Source organism: Colletotrichum jinshuiense, chromosome 5 (assembly GCF_051148585.1).
Source record: "Colletotrichum jinshuiense chromosome 5, complete sequence".
NCBI classification, from domain to species: Eukaryota; Fungi; Ascomycota; class Sordariomycetes; order Glomerellales; family Glomerellaceae; genus Colletotrichum; species Colletotrichum jinshuiense.
In genome coordinates, this window is record NC_139312.1 from 2,798,591 (window position 1) to 2,817,920 (window position 19,330).

At 55.9% G+C, this 19,330-nt stretch overlaps 4 protein-coding genes across 4 annotated transcripts; 2 read left to right on the plus strand and 2 right to left on the minus strand.

Moving 5' to 3' along the window:
* Positions 1-797: 797 nt before the first annotated feature.
* Positions 798-3,171, plus strand: EsH8_V_000700 (DUF3405 domain-containing protein; the record flags this gene model as incomplete). The annotated part of the gene is made up of 2 exons (XM_083273216.1): positions 798-1,210; positions 1,263-3,171. 2 exons carry the CDS (start codon positions 798-800, stop codon positions 3,169-3,171), a joined length of 2,322 nt encoding a protein of 773 aa, XP_083125931.1.
* Positions 3,172-5,687: 2,516 nt separating this feature from the next.
* Positions 5,688-7,111, minus strand: EsH8_V_000701 (uncharacterized protein; the record flags this gene model as incomplete). The annotated part of the gene is made up of 4 exons (XM_083273217.1): positions 5,688-6,129; positions 6,202-6,331; positions 6,397-6,923; positions 7,029-7,111. The coding sequence occupies 4 exons, from the start codon at positions 7,109-7,111 to the stop codon at positions 5,688-5,690; spliced, it is 1,182 nt and encodes a 393-aa protein (XP_083125932.1).
* A 1,134-nt stretch (positions 7,112-8,245) lies between these two features.
* On the minus strand, positions 8,246-9,923 carry EsH8_V_000702 (uncharacterized protein; the record flags this gene model as incomplete). Its single annotated transcript, XM_083273218.1, has 2 exons — positions 8,246-9,401; positions 9,454-9,923. 2 exons carry the CDS (start codon positions 9,921-9,923, stop codon positions 8,246-8,248), a joined length of 1,626 nt encoding a protein of 541 aa, XP_083125933.1.
* Positions 9,924-12,346: 2,423 nt separating this feature from the next.
* On the plus strand, positions 12,347-14,022 carry EsH8_V_000703 (choline-phosphate cytidylyltransferase; the record flags this gene model as incomplete). The annotated part of the gene is made up of 4 exons (XM_083273219.1): positions 12,347-12,867; positions 12,948-13,298; positions 13,373-13,775; positions 13,882-14,022. The coding sequence occupies 4 exons, from the start codon at positions 12,347-12,349 to the stop codon at positions 14,020-14,022; spliced, it is 1,416 nt and encodes a 471-aa protein (XP_083125934.1).
* Positions 14,023-19,330: the final 5,308 nt, after the last annotated feature.

The following is a 19,330-nucleotide window of genomic DNA, read 5'->3' on the forward strand; positions in this document are numbered from 1 at the left end:
AGCTCCGCGAAGGCTGTCTTGCCTGTGCTACACATTCATCCGCCCAGCTGGTGTTCCGGCTGAGACGGGTACCCGAAGACCAAGGCACACAAGGTCTCTATCTCGGAGCCGGCTTGGAATGCAACCAGGGCTTCGTATGATCTTAGTTAGACAGGCAAGGGAAAGGTTGTATCCAGCTCTTGGATATGGACCTGCCAAGCTAGTGCAATCCAAACGATACGATGATGGGCTTGGAAGTTGGGGAAGGGATGGAAGAAGCACTTCGTCCGCAACGCTCGAGGTTGAATACCCCCTGTCCCCGACTTGGCACCCCAAGGCCCATCCTTGCTCGCTCCCCGCGACGTTGGGTGCTGAGACAGCCTGGCGTGGTAATGGCGGACAGTCAAGTCAGAGCCAAAGAGGCAAAGACGCTCGGCAGTCCCCGAATCCTGGACATCCCAACTCCTGGCCTCTCTCTCCGCAGATCGGCCCAGCCAGACCCCCCCCCCCCCCCCACCCCGGTTGCCGGCTGGTCGGTTCAGTCTGCTCGCTCTGTTGCATGATATGTAAGTGGCATGTCTCTTCTTTACGTCCAACATTCTGTGCAGGGAGCTCGCTTGTTTGAAAAGTAAGGTCTGAGCCGGCATCTGGATGCAGAAGGAAAAAAACGTCACTTGCACATAGCGCTTCTTTTTAAGTGTATTAACATTCGCTATTCCCCTTCTCCAAGTTCTCTTGCATTCGATCTTTGCTAGACCAATTTCCATCACCAGATGTTTCCGTGATACCCAGATACCCATCTCCTCACTCCGGCAATCATGGAGCGAGCACACTCCCTTCTTACCAGCACCACCCGATCCATCAGCAGCACGAGGTCCAGTACTCGCTCTTCCCGCTCAAACTCATTACTCCAGACGACACCAGGACACGAGAAAGGGGAGTTCATTCTCCCCCCGCCATCCACAACGATCCAACAACCGAAACTCCGGGTGCGGGCGATACTAGGCCATTGCCTGTATCGCAGAGTTGTGATATGGACGGTGACGATCTCATTACTGGTTACATTTGCGTACCTCAACACCCCACTGTACACACGCGATGGCAAGATCTTGGGGGACGACTACAGGATAGGCGGCGGTATTGGGGAGCCGAAGAAGCAGGGCAATCCAGCACCACCCGAAGAAGAGCTCATCATCGACAGTGACATGCCGGCATGGCTCAGGTTCAAGCAGTGAGTCCTCCAACGCGTTGTGTAATTACGGAAATTTACTGACACCGCCAAGCCTTAACGGCTACTTCAACGGTCTCAAGTCGATCGTTCCCCTTGCCAACCACACACCTGAATACCCCAACAACTCTTTTCCGGCGCCCGTCACAACCGTGCCGATCTATCACGATACCCCTCCAACTCCCACTCCTTACTCAGCTTACCCAGACTACGCATCTACCCAGTACCAAAAGGACCACCATCCTGTCAAGGAATGCTTTATTGACGAAGGAGACAAGATCGCCGTGCCGGACATCTACGCCTTCAATGGTGTCCCTCAAAACCAGCCTGATGCCGCCATCGGCTCACATACTTTACTCGGCCTTCGCAACGATATTTGCTTCGACCGCTTTGGGCGATATGGTCCGTATGGTCTTGGATACGACATCTCCGAGGGTGGCAGCTCCCAAGGCAAGGACACGGAACAAGAAGGCGCCGACGTCGTCTGGTCCAAGACTGGCAAGATTGACTACAGCCGCGTCGATTGGGGTAGCGCTCAAGAGCGGTGCGTGGAACGCAACAGCGCTCGCTTTAACAACGGCACCAGAGAGAGCTCCTATGACTCGATCTACAGTGAACCCGATTCTAGCGAAGCCAGCCTCAAGAAAATCGGCCGCATCGCCGTCGTCGTTCGCACCTACGTGGGATTTGAGTGGACGCAGCACGCAATTATCAACTTCCGTGCCATGATTTCCGAACTGTCACTCAAGTCGGGTGGCGAGTACAGTGTTCACTTCCTCCTCCATGTCAAGGATAACGAGGCGGCCATTTGGTCAGATCCATCTGTCGTCCAAGCCATCCTCGACGCCAACGTGCCCACCGAGTTTCATTCTCTTTGCACACTCTGGTCGGAGGCGGAGATGAAGTTATACTACCCCGGCCACTTCGCAGACGCGCTTGAAAACCCTTCGAACGGTGATATTCACGGCGTCTACCGAAGCGCTCAGATGCCACTGCAAGTTTTCGCCCTCCAACACCCCGAGTACGACCACTTCTGGAATTGGGAGATGGATATGCGTTACATCGGCTCATACTACGAACTTCTCGACCGCCTCGGATCGTGGACACGCAGCCAGACTCGCACTCTACTTTGGGAGCGGTCTTCCAAGTATTACATCCCCGCTGAGCACGGCTCGTGGGATGAGTTTTCCAGCATCGTCGAGAGGGAGCTCAATGCGTCTGGCCGACGTGCTATCCTTGGGCCCCAGATTTTCCCCGGTCGCATGTCTTTGAAGAGCGAGGAGGCTGGTGCATCAATGTTGCCCCCATCTTGTGCCCGCGGCGGCAACGCAGCAGAGTGCGGTGTTGGCGAGGATGCCGACCTCATCACCCTCAACCCGATCTTCGATGCGGATGAATCCGGTTGGGTTTTCGCCAAGGACATCACTGGCTACGAAATGGTGTTCGCCCCGCCTCCACGCCGGTGTTCCATCGTTACCGCGTCGCGACTCTCCCGCCGTCTCCTCTCCGCCATGCACGAGGAAATGTGGCGAATGCACCACAGCATGTTCTCAGAGATGTTCCCCGCCAGCATGGCCCTTCATCACGGCTTCAAGGCGGTTTACGCTCCTCATCCCGTCTTCCTTGACCGAGCGTGGTACCCCTACAACTCCATCGAAAAGGCATTCAACGGTGGCCGTGACGGCACTACTGGAGGTCATGGCAGCCCCTTCGACCTCAAGAACGAGCACAATCACAAGGGCACCAGCTGGTATTACAACTCAGAGTTCGCTGGTCTCCTATGGCGCCGTTGGCTTGGATACGCTCAGATGGACGGCCGCGGCAACAACGGCGGCCGCGCTGGCGAGGGCACACTGCGCGGAGGTCAAGAAGAGGAGTCGCACAAGGATGGTTCCGGACGTCTTTGCATGCGCAGCATGCTGTTGCATCCGATCAAGTGGGAGAACCCAGCCGAGAGGGGTTAAAGCGATTTTTTTCGTTATTTTTTTCTACAGGCATTATCATCAGGATTTTGGGAAAGTTCGCTCGTAAAGATGACGAACAGGAAGCGTGGCCTGTGTGAAAGTTTTCTGGTTGTAAAGTTTGTTTTCTTAAAACCCCCTTTCTTGCATTTACAGCCTTAGAGAGTGTACATACGACACGACACAGTACGGATTGGAGGTTATACCAGCCGGGACTTGCGGCTCATCAGTATCATTTTTCCCTCCCGAAAGAAAGCCGGGCCGTTTATTCCATGGAAACACATGGCAGATAACACGCAGAGGGCACTGACAATTGAGCTTTTCCTGTACATAGAGCGCTCCTTCGCTCTGCAAGCACACAGCACACAAAGATGGGGAAATATTGCGGAGGCGTTTGGGGCAATTTGGATGAGATCCGGCAATCATTATTTTTTTAGCTTTTTCTTTAGCGTCAGCGAAAGCCAGTCAGAGACTTGGTGGCGAAAACATTCAATTTCTTACAGCAACATCATGATGCTCAACGTGACTAGAAGTGGTATACATTCGAGAATGAAACATGAAGCATCAAAGGTGATGTGCAGAGAGGCTGAGAATGAATGAATGACCATGACTTCTTCCTCGAGTTGATGAGGTGCTTGTCGCATGTCAATGAACCAACACCATGCCACTGTCTCGCGACCCTTGAAACAGGCTGGCTTGCCCCGGATTTGCCGTCTGTCTGTTGTGGCTCTTGTATCCTTCCCCCATCCCTCCCTCTTCTCCGCCTCGTCCTCTCTCGCCTTCTCCGGGGCTCCGCCTCCACATAGATCGACACCAGCGATTTCCTCTTTCACGTCGTAGGGTAGGGTATAGCAAAGCGTAGACAACCTCCGCCTTTCTTCCCGATGAAATGGTCCCAGGTGGCCCTGTTCTTCGGACCTTGTCGGTCCATTTCGCCGGGATGGGCACATATAGGGGGTGCATGGCGGCGGGAGGGAAGGGGGTCAGGGTAAGACGGCAAAGGAGGCAGGGGTGTCCCGAGTCGCCGTCTGTCCATTGTCCTGGCTGCAATCCCGGCCATGAGGTGGTTGCGGCCGCCCACCGGGGCCGGTAGATAGCATAGACGTGCCATGGGAGAGGCTGGGGAATAACTCGGTGTCTCCGGATGAACCGACACCCTCGGATTCGGGATGAGGTAAGCACCAATGTCAAACTCGCACACCCCTCCTCCGCCCCTCTCTTATTGTGTTCCAAAGATATGAAGGTACGTTGCGAGTGGTTAGTCCATTCTTTCTATAACTGTCAGCATAGAGTATATGCCCACATCAATACGAGGTTAGAAGGTTTTCTGTTTATCTCAAGCTGACGTTGCCCCTAGGTGTTCTTTTAGAGTTTCTGTGCCTAGATTCGGATATCTTGTTTCGTCCAGACGCTGGACAACCTATTTTCGACATCTTAAGACGCTACCGACCTGTTCTAAGATGAGGCGGTTACCAAGTCTGAGAAAATAACTAATTAAGTTCTAGACTAATTCACAGCCACGCGATTAGCCATCGCAGTTCCCTTGGCAAAACCTTAACCATTTTATGGCCAGAAGTCAGATTATCACTAGTCGCCAGGCCAAGAAAGACGTGTGAAATAAGTTCAAAGGTTCAGGGTAAATCAATGATTGCGATACAGGTCAGGAACGAGGACACCGGCGGCTTGGTAAGTTCGGGTGGCATGGTCGTGTCTTTTGAAACCAGGGACATTTGACTGGGGCATGTTATGGACACGCCACTGCGATGGCGGACCGGTATTCTGTTGTCCTCCGAGATGACGGTCGCCAGGGGCAGTTCCGCTATTCCCGAAGCCGCGGAGCCCGGGCTCCGGTGTCGCAGGTCGGAACGGTGTTACTACCGTCGGACGGCTGGCGTTTGTGTTCTGCTCCGCCCGGCCGTGATTAGAAAGGCAGGGGTGGAAGAATCCGTTACAACATGCCGTCCGCCCAAGGTTGTGTGTATGGATAGGATACGAGGAGGATGAATAAGCAATGCGAGACTAGAGTTGAGAGACAACGAATAGGAACTCCGCTTAGTCCAGCCCAACTCTAATCTCCAAGGCTTCTAGAGACAGCTATGAGTGCAAAGTATGTCTTCTAGTCCTGCTCATCGCTCTTGAAATCTTTGAAATCGGCGATACCATGAGGACATGAAAACAGCCTCAGGCATATGGTGATGGTGTTCCACGGTGTTTGTTCCGACCAGCAGGCTACTCCAAGTAGTAGTTATCACAGCTGTATTCATGAAGAAAATTGTTACACCAAACATCACCATTTCTAGTACATTCAATATGACCAAAGACAAAGTAATTTCAAATCATACCGAAGACATAGATATGCCTCCCGGTGCCTTATTCAATAATAATCTATGAGAAGGGTATACGCACTGAAAGTATATACACATGAAGCATCAGCCTTCTCTTCTCCCTCGGCCGTCTAGGCCTATGGTTTCTTGCCCCTCTTTCGACAATCCCATTTCCCATTTCCGTGATTGAAACCTCTAGCAAGTCTCCGACAAACCAGTCACGGTGCAGAACTCCCCATCGGGGCCGGAACCCAGCTTACTGGGCTCGGCGCCAGTGTCGTTGCCCTCGTAGCGGTCGCAGCTCTTGCCGGCGTTCTGGCACGAGTCCTTGACGGTGCACGTGTCGCCGTAGTTGGTGTTGATGCCGCACAGCACGCCGCCGTCGACGGCGACGATGTTCTCGATGACGACGTTGCGCGGGCCGCCGTTGTTCTTGCAGTTGCCGCAGTTGCGCACCAGCTTGCCGTAGTCCTCGGCGTAGAAGTCGCGGATGGTGACGGTGCCGCGGCCGTTGAACTGGACGACCTTGTCCGAGGCGTGGAAGGCGCCGCCGCCGATGATGGTGGAGCTTCCGGACTCCTGCTTGAGGGTGATGGCGTCCTCGCAGACGTCCGAGTGCCAGACGTTGATCAGGGTGCTGCGTGGTTGCTTTGTCAGTAAATGCATCGTCTGCTGAGGTGAGTCTCGGGAGATATAAAGAAGAACGTACCAGGTGCCCTTGCAGTGGACTCCCTCGGCCTGGCCGGCACCGATGATGACGTTGGAAAGGGTCGCGCCGTCCTCGAGGATGAACATGGCGTCCTTCTCGCCGGTCTCACTCTGGTCCTGGCAGACCGCGGCTGTTGACAGAGTCAGCTCGATCACTTCCCGCCAAGGTCGGTTTCGAGGGTTGAGGTTCACTTACGAGATCGGTCGTACAGCTTCATACCGCCGTCAAACTCGCCCGAGACAGGGATGGCCGCGTCTGTGGCGACGGCACCGGAAGACTGGGGCAGCGTCTTGGTCACACCCGACGGAACAACGATGACAGTGGTCGCGCCTTTGGTGGAGGTGACGAGGGTGGTGGCAGGGGCAGACTCAGAGGCCACGGAGGTGACAGGTGGTTCCTCCTCCGAGGTGGTTGCAATGGCGGTGGTTGCCGGGGTGGAGGTAGGGCTAGCCTCGGTGGTGGTGGGAGCAGGGGCTTCTTCGACGGTCGAGGGGGCTACGGTGGCTTCGGCTGTGGAGACAACGGGCGTCGAGGACGCCGGATCAACATCGCACTCTCCCTGGCCGCCGTCGTTTCCGCCATCTTCGGGGTCTTCGGGTTCCACGGGCTCTACGGGTTCTTCGGCACTATCGTCGGTGCCGGTGATGCACTGGCTGTACCAGTCGTTGTAGGAGACGCAACGGGCGCCGGAGACGCAAGTGGTTGGGCCGGCCCAGCCTTGCCTAACCGTCAGAACATTATGTCAGTAGTCTGGTCTCTATCTCAATAATTCTACAGCTTTTGGCTTCCCTCCATGTATTTGGGGCAGTGAAATGGGGAACACTTACCCGCCACACTGGCCGTAGAGAGTCGCCTGGGAGGCGACGACGGCGCTCAGCGCCGAGAGGGAAAGGAGAACAGAGGTCTTCATGTTGACTGTACGAAAGAACGAATGACGAAATGAACGAATGTATTCTCAAGAAAAGAGCGAACTTGGAAAGTAAGGATTGTCGGCACGTAAAATCGAGGAAATCAAGGAGACCAGACAGCACCTTTTATCCAACTTGAATTTTGCTCATAACGACAATGGCCAAGCATCTGAAGATGCCAAGACATAGGGATTGGCAGCGTGAGATACCTGAACCAGACCTCACCAAAAAGGGCGCTGGGCACCTTTGCGTTGGCGAGTCGGTTTGTGATGCCCTGCGGGTACCTGCATGACACGAAAACCCACACACACATCACCAGAGGCCAAGATATCATATTCGGGCACGGGTGACTGGATACGTACGAGTTAGCTCGCGGTTTGATGAAGGCTCCAGAAAGGGAGGTGCTTCAAAGAGCCAATTAAATGCAACGGTTTGCCACGGTGTCATAGAGTGACGAGCGATCCGGTTAATACCGAGCATGTCAGGACCTGGAATTGCGACCAAGAAAAACTCCATAATGTAAGAAATCAAGGGGAAAGGAAAAGAAACGGCCAAGATTGTCGAGGCGCCTCATTTTCCTCCCTCGCCCGCTCTCCTACCAAGAAGAGGCAAAGTGCGTCGTTTCATGCCCTGCGCCAAGGCGGCGTTGGAGGCCACCAAGTAAGCAACTGTGGATGATAAAAAAAGCGAGGACAGGCGGCTCCGCGAAACGCACAACGCGTTCTGCATTGTATGTTCGGTTATCCTGGGCGTTCAACCAAGCCATCTTCTAACAACCCGCAAATACTTGTATTATCTGTTCCCGAGGAAAAGGTGACTGTTTGGTATCGCTTGAGTCTTGGCTCGTATCCGACGAATCGGGCGGCGCGGTGGAACGCCATCCCCGTCCGGGGGTACGTCCAACTCGGCGCATGTCGCCGTCCTTCATTTAACGTGCGCCGGGTGAGACCCACTTTGAGGCATGCGGGGAAATCATTGGCGTGTGGAGGAGTTTTCCTATTTGGCTTGACTTCGCCTCAAGCCTTCTCTTCTCGGAACAAAGTTGTCCGAAGACTCGGGGAAACGGACTCACTGCCAGACAAACAAGCTCGCGAAGGCTCACAGATGGGAGATAACGTCTTTCTTTTGTTGAGTATTTACCAGTCGTCGTCCTCGGCTGAAACTAAGCTGTCAAACCGGTTTCCCCTTCCAGTGACAAACTTCATCTCCTCATTCATTTCATAGTCTTCCGAAGAGTCGCCAGTCCTGTTTGGCAATAGATCCTCGATGGCCCACGCGACCCTTTCAGCACCCGCTCTCGCACCCGCGAGGTTGGCCGCACCAGGACCCAATCGGAGGGCAGCAAGCCGTCCCGTCACAAACAAAGGTACATCCTCCGACCACATCAGGTCGTCATTGATGCACGGTATACCCCCATGGCCATGGATAGGATAGTCCTGCAGCATCGTCTGCAGGTACGGCAGGCTCGTGTAATCCGTTTGGACTCCCGTGGCGAAATATATGTAATCCATCCCCGGCATGTCCTCGGCAGGCGGCTCGGTCCGCACATTCCAAACCTTCTTTTCGTCGTCAAAGTGCGCCTCAACGAGCTTCGTGTTTGTGCGCAGGTCCAAAGTCCCCCGAGTAATGTGCTGCTTCAGCCTCTTCTGGTACGGTGGCGTGATGCTGCCGCCACCTCTGGCGCTTTGGATCTGCTGCAACCGTTCCTCGTCCGAGTCGGCAGACCAGAAGTACGCCTGTTCCACGTTGCGGAACTTGCCCATCCACGCGAGGTCGATGTCGAAGGGCTTCACCTTGCAGGGCCCGCGCATGAGGTGCCACACCTTTGTCACGCCCCGGCGGATGGCCAGGTCCGATAGCTGTGCGGAGGTGAGGCCGCCGCCCACAACGAGGACGTTGGTGTTTTTCCGTGCCGTGATCTTGGCCTGGACGACCGGGTCGGGGAACTTTTGGATCTGCATGCTGTGACAGGCTTGTGGCGGGGTCCAGTTTGGCTTGCTATTGAGACCCAGGACGGGAGGGATTGTAGGCGTGTTGGCTGGACCGACTGCTAGGACGACTGCCTTTGCGTAGTGTATTGTCTTGTTTGTGTGTACGGCAAAGAGGTTTGTGTCTGGCGAGACTTCTTTGATGATACGATACTCGATATCCTCGACCTTTTCGTTTCGGATGAGACCCTCGCGGAGTCCGTATCGGTCGACGATGCATTCGCAGTGGTTGGCAAACAGGTTCGTCGGCGGCGTAAAGTAGTCTTTCCGGTCGCGCTCATCAACCTCGACAACGGCGTGTTGCCTAACACAAGTTAGAATCGGACGACCGTCAACACGGGACTGGGGTGACCTACTTGGGGTTTCGTGACTTGGCTCTCGCCTTGCGCAAGTGCTTGCTGATTTCCTTCCCCACACACGCTCTGAGCTCCAGAAGCTCATTTTCTTGGTTTCTCTCATGGGCTCTAGCAAGCAAAGCGTCTCGATCGCTTGGGTCGACGTGGAAGAACATGGGACTGCGGAGATGTGTGATATCGAAGGTCTTGAAGAGACGGTTCCAACGGTTCAGCCATTCGTCCCCGGTTGCGTCCAACACCAGTGTCGAGTATCGCTGTCCCTGACTGGGCGTCCTCTTCTCGATGATACTGCCGTTCCTCCTGTTCTTCAAGGGCATACGGCGTCCATACTTACGGATCCAGTGATACCGCTGGTGCTCCTCATCCGTGAAGAGGGCTGAGGGGGAGTGTTCGCACAGCCGGGAGGCCACGGCTAGACCACAGGGGCCAGCACCGATAATGACGACGTCGTGGATGAACTGTTCTGTCATGGCTGGATACGATGCACGGACGAATCTCACTGAGAGTTTCTTGAGGGGTAGTGAAGGACAAGAGGCGTCTCGAAGTAGCTGGTCTCTTGCACGGGGAGGGGATGGGTTTTGATACCCATTGTGTCAGCTCTTGCCCTCTACCTTCCTCAATTAACTAGTCACGAGGGTATCTGTCACCGGCTAGAATCAACCTTGATGGCTAGCATGCGGTTGCTATCAAAGCCAATGAAAGACAAGGCAGGTAGTGGTGATCCCTGTCTTGAGCGTTTCTGATAGCTCCAGTTTGGCTGAGGACCTTGATGGGTAGGTGTATGGGGAAGAATGAGGCAATATCACTTGATCTTAAATCATTCAAAACATCATCACCAAACCTGGGGAAATTCCCGTCGTGAAGGCGTTGCAAAAATGGTTCTATTGTTGGGATCTTTTTTCATAAAAAAAATCAAGTTATCTACGGAGATGAATCCGAAGACAAAGGGGTCCATCCGGCTCTGCCTATACTAAGGATTGCGCGGTTAGAGGTAGCATCGCTTAGCTTGTCAGAACAGGGGGAGAGCTTGGAACAACGATTACATCGCTCTGAGTCCTCAAGAAGAATCAGATACTTCAGCGTGCTCTATGTCTTAAAAGCGGCAACTTGCCGGACTTCAGACTCGTCGCTTCAGTGACCCACGCCGACGTTGTATCGGGACCCACCGCTTCCGGTAGCCGGCCGCTCGGGAACTCAGCGGATCCGCACCCGGACTAAGCCTCAGGCCTGACCGACTTCGCACCGGCTGATCCGGAAGAGCGTATCGGGGGTAGACTCGGCAGCTTATGATGCATGCTCGACTTCCGCAAGGGGCAATTGACTCATGCATCAGTTACATTCTGGCGTAAGCAGATCCAGGGGGTGGGTCGGGGCCGAAAGTGCATTAACCGACCAAAGTTTGATTTAATGGAGGCTGCATTGTTTCGGCACTGAACATGGAAAGTGGACTCCCGAAAAAAAGCCGCATCTTCGATGAGGTTCGAACGCCAGAGCAGGCATATCCAGTTGGCAATGGCACACCAGGCCGAAGGTTTGGGCAGATGCTGAGACAAGATTGCACGTTCTAGGTCACCTGACACGTCGTGGTGCTATCTCCGAACTCAACTCTGAATCAAGCCGGGGTTCAACCGACGACGTGTCAATCACGTCTTTGTCGTCTTGCTTGCTTTGGCCGTCTCGCGTGTCTCCAACTGGCAACTGGCAAAGCTGTGGTACGTACCGTTTCCTTAGCTCCCTCCACATGAAAAATCCACATTCTCCCCAACAGAAATCTCGTCATCCCTGCCGGGCAGAAATGACCCGCAAACTTTTTCGCCCATTAAACGATTGGTCCGACTGGACAAGCCACTCTTCCTCGACGTAATTGTGCGTGCATTGGTCGGCTCAAGCCACAGCAGATGACGCCACTTCCTTGCACAACGGCGCCAATTACGACAGGACCCGGCACAAAGCACAAGCTTGGAGCAAGCACAAGCCTCAAATTTCCCATCGGGGTGTTCCTGTGCCCCCTGCCCCCGACCCGATAATGACAGGGACACCGCGGGCCCGGATTTTTTTCTGGACGTTGGAAATAGGAGGGAAGCAGGCATGTTTGGTCCTGCTTGACTTTGGCTGCTGGCATGCTGGCATAGCATTGTGCCCGCGTAGGAGCAAGCCTCGATGGACATCGTGGCATTTTCCCACTCGTGACACGCGACTGGAGTGAAGGGGGCCTAAAAAATAGCTCTAGGTCTAGCTACAGTCAATTAGGCTCTATGCATCATCACGTCCCTCTCCTGCGCTTGACGAAGCTCCAAATCCCCATCTACTTACTGCAACTCGACTCCTGCTTTTAACGTCAATCAATAACCAGGCCAACCTTAAACTTCTGTCCCTTGGTCCGCGTCCCGCAGAACCGAGAAGACACACCCCCCACTAGCTGCAGGTCTGTCCATTTCATATGCGCATCCGTCTCCGGTAGGCTCGCAACTCCCAATCACCCGAGCACCCTTTCCCGTACTGCGTAAGGTATGCTTCTGCCCTCCGCCGTCCCATTGCCTACGTCCTGCATCCTGCAGCTCTGCTTTGCTTCGCTGGCATTTGCACCAAACACTTTCCAACCCTATCTCCCTTGCCCTGTCATCCTCCCGTGCGCCCACGGCCTACATCATCATCATTACTTGCCCGCCCCTCCTAACTAAATCAAGGCACGACACCCACACCTTCGAGGACGAAGGAACACCACATACGTCCTGCAGCCAACTTTCTACCTACGACATACCCGCCGATCACCTGGGAACGCCTCATTCGACCCATAACCCTTCCCTGGCTCAAGTCACAAACCACGCTCCACGCGGAGACCAAGCAAGCCCTCCTCCCAGAAACAAAAACCACATAATAGAGCCAGCACACCATGTCCTCCCCTTCAGGATCCTCAGCAGCAGGCAAGCGGAAGCGCACATCCGCAACGAACCCCACAAGCATGCCCGACGCCGCAGATGCCGCCCTCCAGGCCTCGTCGCGCGACGCCTCCGGAGAGGAAGGCGACAGCACAGCCCCCGAATCCGGCCGCCTCGCCGGTCACCGCAAGTCCGACTCCACCGCCACCGGCCACCCGTCTAAGCGGCAACGTGCCAACTCGGAGCGCTCCCACGAAACCCAGGCTGCCTCCGCCGCGGCGCAAGAGCACTCCCTCGACCCGGGCGAACCCAGCGACACGACCGAGGCCAGCGTCGACATCGCCGAGCGTGTCGGTCGCAAGACCAGCCGCAAGCAGGTCTCTATAAAGGAGGGCGACGATGAGACGGACAAGGCCATGCCGCCCCCGCCCACCGGCAAGCTCACGCACCCCGTCGGCTTCAGAACCAACGACCCTCCCGCGGGACGGGCTGTCAGGGTGTACGCCGACGGTGTCTTCGACCTCTTCCATCTTGGGTACGTCACCAGAGCATGGCTCCTCTCCTCCCTTTCTATACGAGCGTTTCCGCGTATTCTAACTTTTTTCTCTCCCCCAGTCACATGCGCCAGCTCGAGCAGGCAAAGAAGGCCTTCCCCGACGTCTACCTCATCGTCGGCGTCACCGGTGACGCCGAGACGCACAAGCGCAAGGGCTTGACGGTCCTTTCTGGCTCCGAGCGCGCCGAGACCCTCCGCCACTGCAAGTGGGTGGACGAGGTCATTGAGAACTGCCCGTGGATTGTCACGCCCGAGTTCCTCGAGCAGCACAAGATCGACTACGTCGCCCACGACGACCTCCCCTACGGCGCCGACGAGGGTGACGACATCTACAGGCCCATCAAGGAGGCAGGAAAGTTCCTTGTAACCCAGCGTACGGAGGGTGTCAGCACGACGGGAATCATTACAAAGTAGGTCCCTACCCTTAAACCTCCCCTCTCTGTCTCTACTGGACTTTGATGATTGACAACATTTGTGCTTGTAGGATCGTCCGCGACTACGAGAAGTACATTGCCAGACAGTTCAAGCGTGGCACCTCGCGCCAGGAACTCAACGTCAGCTGGATCAAGAAGAACGAGCTCGACATCAAGCGCCACGTCCAGGAGCTGCGCGATAACATCCGCACCAACTGGTCCACCACCGGCCAGGAGCTCTCCCGCGAGCTGCGCCAGTTCTGGCCCGCCTCCCGCCCGCAGTCCCCGGCCCCGTCCGTCCGCAACTCCTACATCCAGAACGGCGACCTCCTCGCCGCCGCGAATGCCAACGCGAGCAGGTCCCGCCTCAGCGTCGACATCCCCCCGACCACCCCCGGCGGCACCCCCGCCCCGACGTCCAACGACTTCATCACGGGTTACGCCCTGGGTCTTGTCGGCGGTGTCCGTTCATGGGTATGTTGACCTCGCCCCTGTCACTCACTCCCCTTCGTCCTCCCCGTGCTATGCGATTGCGCGGATGCGTGCCAATGTCTTACACTTGCTAACCGTATTCTACCAGATGACCAAGAGCAAGAGAAGCGACCAGGACAGCCCGAGCCGCCGCAACAGCGACGACGATTCCGAGAGCGACGGCAAGAGCCCTCGCGGCCGCGTCGTCCCCCAACAGTCCACCGCAGCCGCGGCAGGCACCTCGCAATAACTCTTTCCCTCCTCATATTCTACCTCGCGCAGTAGGCCCAACCAGAGCCGAACTAGTCCCCCCCCAAATCCTAATTATTGCTGCATGATAATGGACTACTTTTTGTTTTTGTTTTTATGTCCCGACGAGAGAGGGATTAGGCTGGAGGAGGTTATGGGTGATGGGCGGTCATACAAAAAAGAGAGATAGCAAGAAACACGTCAGATTCAGGGTGTTTCGACCGCCCGTTGTATTTATTATTTGTTGGGATGAAAAGAAGGGCGTTTCGAGAGTGTCATTGTGTGCGTCCGGGGAGATTGGGAGAATTCTGCCGCAGAGTCTCCCTCACCTCCCCCCCCCCCTTTTTTGCAAACGTACAACGTACTGAATAGAGATCCGCTACTACATAGGGCCATCTGTCCAAAGAAAAAATATTCAAATTGTCGAAAGAAAGGGGAACCGTCCAACCGTGAACAGGCCAGAACGCGGGCGTGGAGGAGGAGGGGTGACGATGACGTCTTGACGAGCTTCAGGGACCCGGGCCAGCGGTGTACTAAGTGATTCCTCCGTTTTTGAAACATTCGGTCCGCGGCCCTGCCAAAAGGAAGAAAAGGAAAGGAGCAAAACGCGTATCCTCTCACAAAGCCCAAACGCCCCCCCCCCTCTCTCTCTCTTCGAGACCTCGTCTGGATTCCCATTTGGTAGGTTACGGTAGATCACAAAAACCGTCTTTTTGACACGTCAGGGCCCGGCTGTACCCGCGGCACGTATTCGTCACTTGTGAACAAAAAGGAAGGAAAGAAAGGGGTGAGGAGGAAGGGTGCGCGCACTTCGTCTCAACTAGACGGCTTCGATGCCGGGATGGACCCGGCTCGAAAGGCCGTTTGGCTCTCTCTCTCTCCCCACGCTCCCTTCCTCCCGCTCATGTCCCGCCCAAACAAAAGAAACCTAAACTTGGGCCGAGTCACACACATCCCCCTCCTCCAGCTCAAGCAGCGACCAACGTCTGCCCTGTGCTGCCTACGTCCCCTCGTTCGGCCCCCAAAGACGGCGCCCGCCGGGACGGTGTGATCACGGTTTCCAACTTGCCTCATGTCGCATCGTCACATCGTCACATCATCAGATCATCAGATCATCACGTCGTTGGGATTTTGGCACTGTTCGAGCCCGGTCTGCGTTGGTTGGCTTGCTCCAGGGGAGGACCGCACATGGTCTTCGTTCAAAGGGAAGGGAGGGGGGGTGGTAGTGTGATGCGAAGGCAACAACCTCAGACTTTCTGTGACGGTTGGCATAGAGTATCATCGATACTACCCCGGACCCCAACGTCCAGTCGCGTTACGCCTTCTCGCAGGCGAGGGAAATGTTTCATGTTTCATGTCAACGCAGGCAACCGTCATCTTCGACCGCTGGGCCACGTCTAGGCCCGCGGGGCACTCTGTGAGGCTGATATCTCGGCGCCAGTTGGTCACGGAATGTGGCCTCATGGACGGGACTTTTGGGAGGCAGGTTCACGGTTGGGGGTGGGCGGGTCAGACGGTTATCTGGAGACCCAGGCGCATCGGCTCGCCCGCCGGGACGGCGCGGGTTGCAAATGGGACCTGGGTTCGAGCTATCGGCCCGCAGTGTAGCGTTGGCTGAAGAAATCGCGTTGGTACGGGGCTCTTGTCGCACCCCATGTTAGTGACTGTGGGCCATGTCATCTAACGGGCCACGGACTAGGTCCCGGGTCCTTCGGGTGAGCCTATCGGGGCACGGCGGGATCTCTGTGGCCGCAAGGCAGTTGGTTCTTTTGCCCACGAGGTATGGCCCGAGGAGGAGCTAGCTGAAAGTGCTGTGACCAAATAACGATGAACTATCTCTGCTCGCTCACCCAAGGTTTCAGTAAGCTTGTCGCCACCGTGCCTGCCACATTCGGTATAGACGGTGACATTGTACCATTCAGAGTCAGACCCCCCTCCGCTCAAGCTCGGGCTCCAGCTCACCTGCTTTTGGACGATGGGCAAAGGGGCCGTCGCCTCCGGCCGTATGTGAATGGGGAAACGAGGTCGTGCCATTCGTTTCCCCGCGCCCACGAGCGTCCGTTATTTTCGAACACGAGAATCACCGTTGCCGTATCCACTCAGCTCCCGGTTGGGGTCTGTTTCGAGACTGCGGCGCGGCTGAAGACCAAAGACGGTCAGTCACGCACGCAAGGTTCCTTGCGCCTAGCATCCCTCCCGCATGCCGCTGGCCTTGCCGCTTGGCCGCACCGTTCTTCGAAGGATTTCAAGTGCGCGACATTGGCAGCGTACCTGCATGCCCACGGCTGAGATCCACGAACGAGAGCGCCGGCTGATATGGGCCCGCGGGGTTTCGCTTTCGCCCGCTGAATGCTTGGGAGCATGGATGGCACCATGGGGTCCGCTTCGGTCGAGGAGGCGCACACTCAGCCGAAGCCCAAACACGAGGCATGGCGCATACGTTCGCAGTTGATGAGTAGCCTAACAGGCCGGGGGAAGAAAAAGAGAGTGCAAAGTGATGCTGCTTCCCGCAAAAGGCGGCTGCGTCTCTTCGTGATGGAGTGTCGGCTGCGCTAATTTTGGCGCCAGGCGCGTCACCCGGCATGAACCCAAGCTTAACCTCAAGGGGGCGTGAAGGTCTTCTTGGCCGGTAGTTGAGAGAGAGATGGATCCAAGGAGGAGAGGACCTGCCTTAGGTCCGGGGGACTCTAGCGGCCCATGGTGGGTATTTGGGGGCTGAGCATGGCGGTTGTGATGGGATATGCGTGACGGGAAGGCTGAGCCCATGGGAGGGAGTGCGGATATCCAGAGCCGCGCTGGCGTGTTTCCCCACGCCTGCGCAAGAGAGTCGGCTTGGCTCAACCATGGTCTTCCTACCGACCGGCGCACTGCCCCCAAGGCTCGAGTGGGGTGCATGTCAGAACCCGTCTGCGAATTTCAGATCGAGGGGAGTTGCGAATGACGATGTTGGAGTACCAACAGCCCGCCCACCGGCTGAGTAAGGTGCCGGGGCCGCAGCACCGAGCAGCGCCATTGGTGGAAAGCTGTCGACGGGATTGTTTCGAGGGAGTCGAGGCCATGTGCTGAACACGCTCAACATGCCTTAGTTTGAAGCAGGAACACACGATGGATCACACGTTTCGGGCCGCTCAGTTGGGCCCAACTGGCGGTTGAAAAGCCATTTCACGAGAAGTTGGCAAGGAACCAGCTAGACGAGCGTGCGCCAAAGCCCCGTCTGGTTATGTCAGCAACTTGTGGCTGCGATGCTGGGCCGCCATGTGATACTGCGCTGTGGGCCCTGTGTCTATTGCCGTCGCGACTTGGGCTAGAGGAAACATCAATATTCTATCAAGATGATGACAGAATGATGCCCGGAAAGGTGTTCGCAGGCTGTGCAAGTCGCTTCCTTCGGCACGCTCGGCAGATGTTCAGGCTTGGGAGGTAGGGGGGAAGAGGGGAAAGAGGCTTAAGGCGGCACAGGAACGAGCCGAGAAGTGGACAACTGCTTGAGGATTATGTGAAGCTGTCTCTGATGACCTGCAGCAAGGCTGTGAGGGTTGGGAGTGCGACAGATGGCCTCAACTAGTACGATGCGATCGGTGAACGGTGGCTGGTGAGCGCTGGCTGACATTGACCCGAGAGAAGAGCCGTAACATGGTGCCTTGCCTCGGTCGGAGCAGACGTCCGCAATGGTCGATCCTGGGGCTTGTCCGCCCTATGGCATGCGCCTACCGTTGCAGTGGGATTGGCAAAAAAGATGCAATGCACCGTGGATCGGGCTATGTCCACGGGGCGCTTGCGAAGCTCAGAACAGGTACGGTACGGGGACATGGGTGCGCGCGAACTGTCGTGCGACCGAATCGGAGCTGGGGCTGGGCGAGGGCGAACAGTCTCCGCATGGTTCACGGCCGGGAAGCACTGCAATACTTCAGATGACACCTAGCAGGACCGGCCGGCTGGATCAGGCTGCAGACGAGACCACTGTCGACAATGCGCCGGTGCCAATTTCGATCACCTTGTTGTCGTCATAGCTCAGTTGCTGTTGCGCAGAGTCGCGTCCGGGGAGGACTTGGTGACAGATGGCAGTTACAGCCAGTGCCGGTCCCAAAAAAAAAAGAGAAAAAAAAAAGAGAAAAAAATAGAAGAAGAAGAAAGGGACTTGTGTATTACAAAAGTGCAACCTGACGACGAGCGAGCGGGATCGAGTACGGGATCGAGCCGGATGAATTTTTTTTTTCACCTTTGAAATTTGTTTATTTGGGTTTTTAAGCGAGGCGGAGAACGTTGATCCTACGACATCCATTCAATGTCGCTAGGCGACCGTTATCAAGATGGGGAAATGAATACGCAGAAGGAAGAAAGAACCAGAAAAAAAATTAATTATTTTTTTCAGGATGGGGCGCTTGGCCTGCGTCGACGGCTGATTGCGATATGGCTTGTCGGTCTGTCTGCATGTGGTTGGTAATTAGGCGTTAGTCGGTCGTTTCCATGTTCATGCTGGATGTCTAGGTCAAACGAGGCTTGAACGAATGGGGTCGCCGTTGCCGTTGATAGTTCTTTTTTGGAGGGGGGAAGTTTTGGCGTCTTGTCACCCATGTCACCGGTCCCCGGTGTGGCAGCCAGCCAACGGGACCAAGCCGGGGGGGACGGAAGTCGGCTGCTAAAAATACCCTAGGGTTAAGCGCCGGCCCCTGTCGCCCCGTTGGTGGTTAGGCCGCCCCTGCGAAAAAGTGACCGTGGCAGGCTTTGCCGGGTCGGTGGGGATCGCCAACTCAATTTGCACAGTCGCTGGTCTGTCATCGTTGCGGACTTTCTCTCACCTGCAGTTATGCTGCATCCTCATGCATCCGTCGGTGCCAAAGTTGTACACGTAGGGGCAAGTGACGTGCTGCGTCCATCCCACGGCATCGAGATGGAGTGTCTCTGATGATCCGTCTTGTCTGACCGAAGCGCTGCCCAAAGGTACCGTCCGCAGCGCCAATGACGAGCGTCAGGGAGACGGGATGAATGATGCTCGTCTCCCAGGAATGCAACGGGGTGCAGCGTAGAATGCGATGTTGCAGTAGGAATTCGAACCCCGTGCGGCACAGAAAACGAGAACATGTTGGATTCGAGCCATGTCTAGGTGAAAGAAAGCAGGTACGGTGACGGCAATGGCAAGGCATCATGCGAGGTACCTTACGTGCGTATCCAACACTGCACGGCATAGCTGATGGGGTCACTAGCTGTGTCCCGTCGTCGGACTCGCTTCTGTGCCTTCTAACTGCAGGTTTCCAAGAGCTGAAAGCGAGCCGGAGCAAAGTAAAGCTGGCCACTGCGGTGCTGTGCTG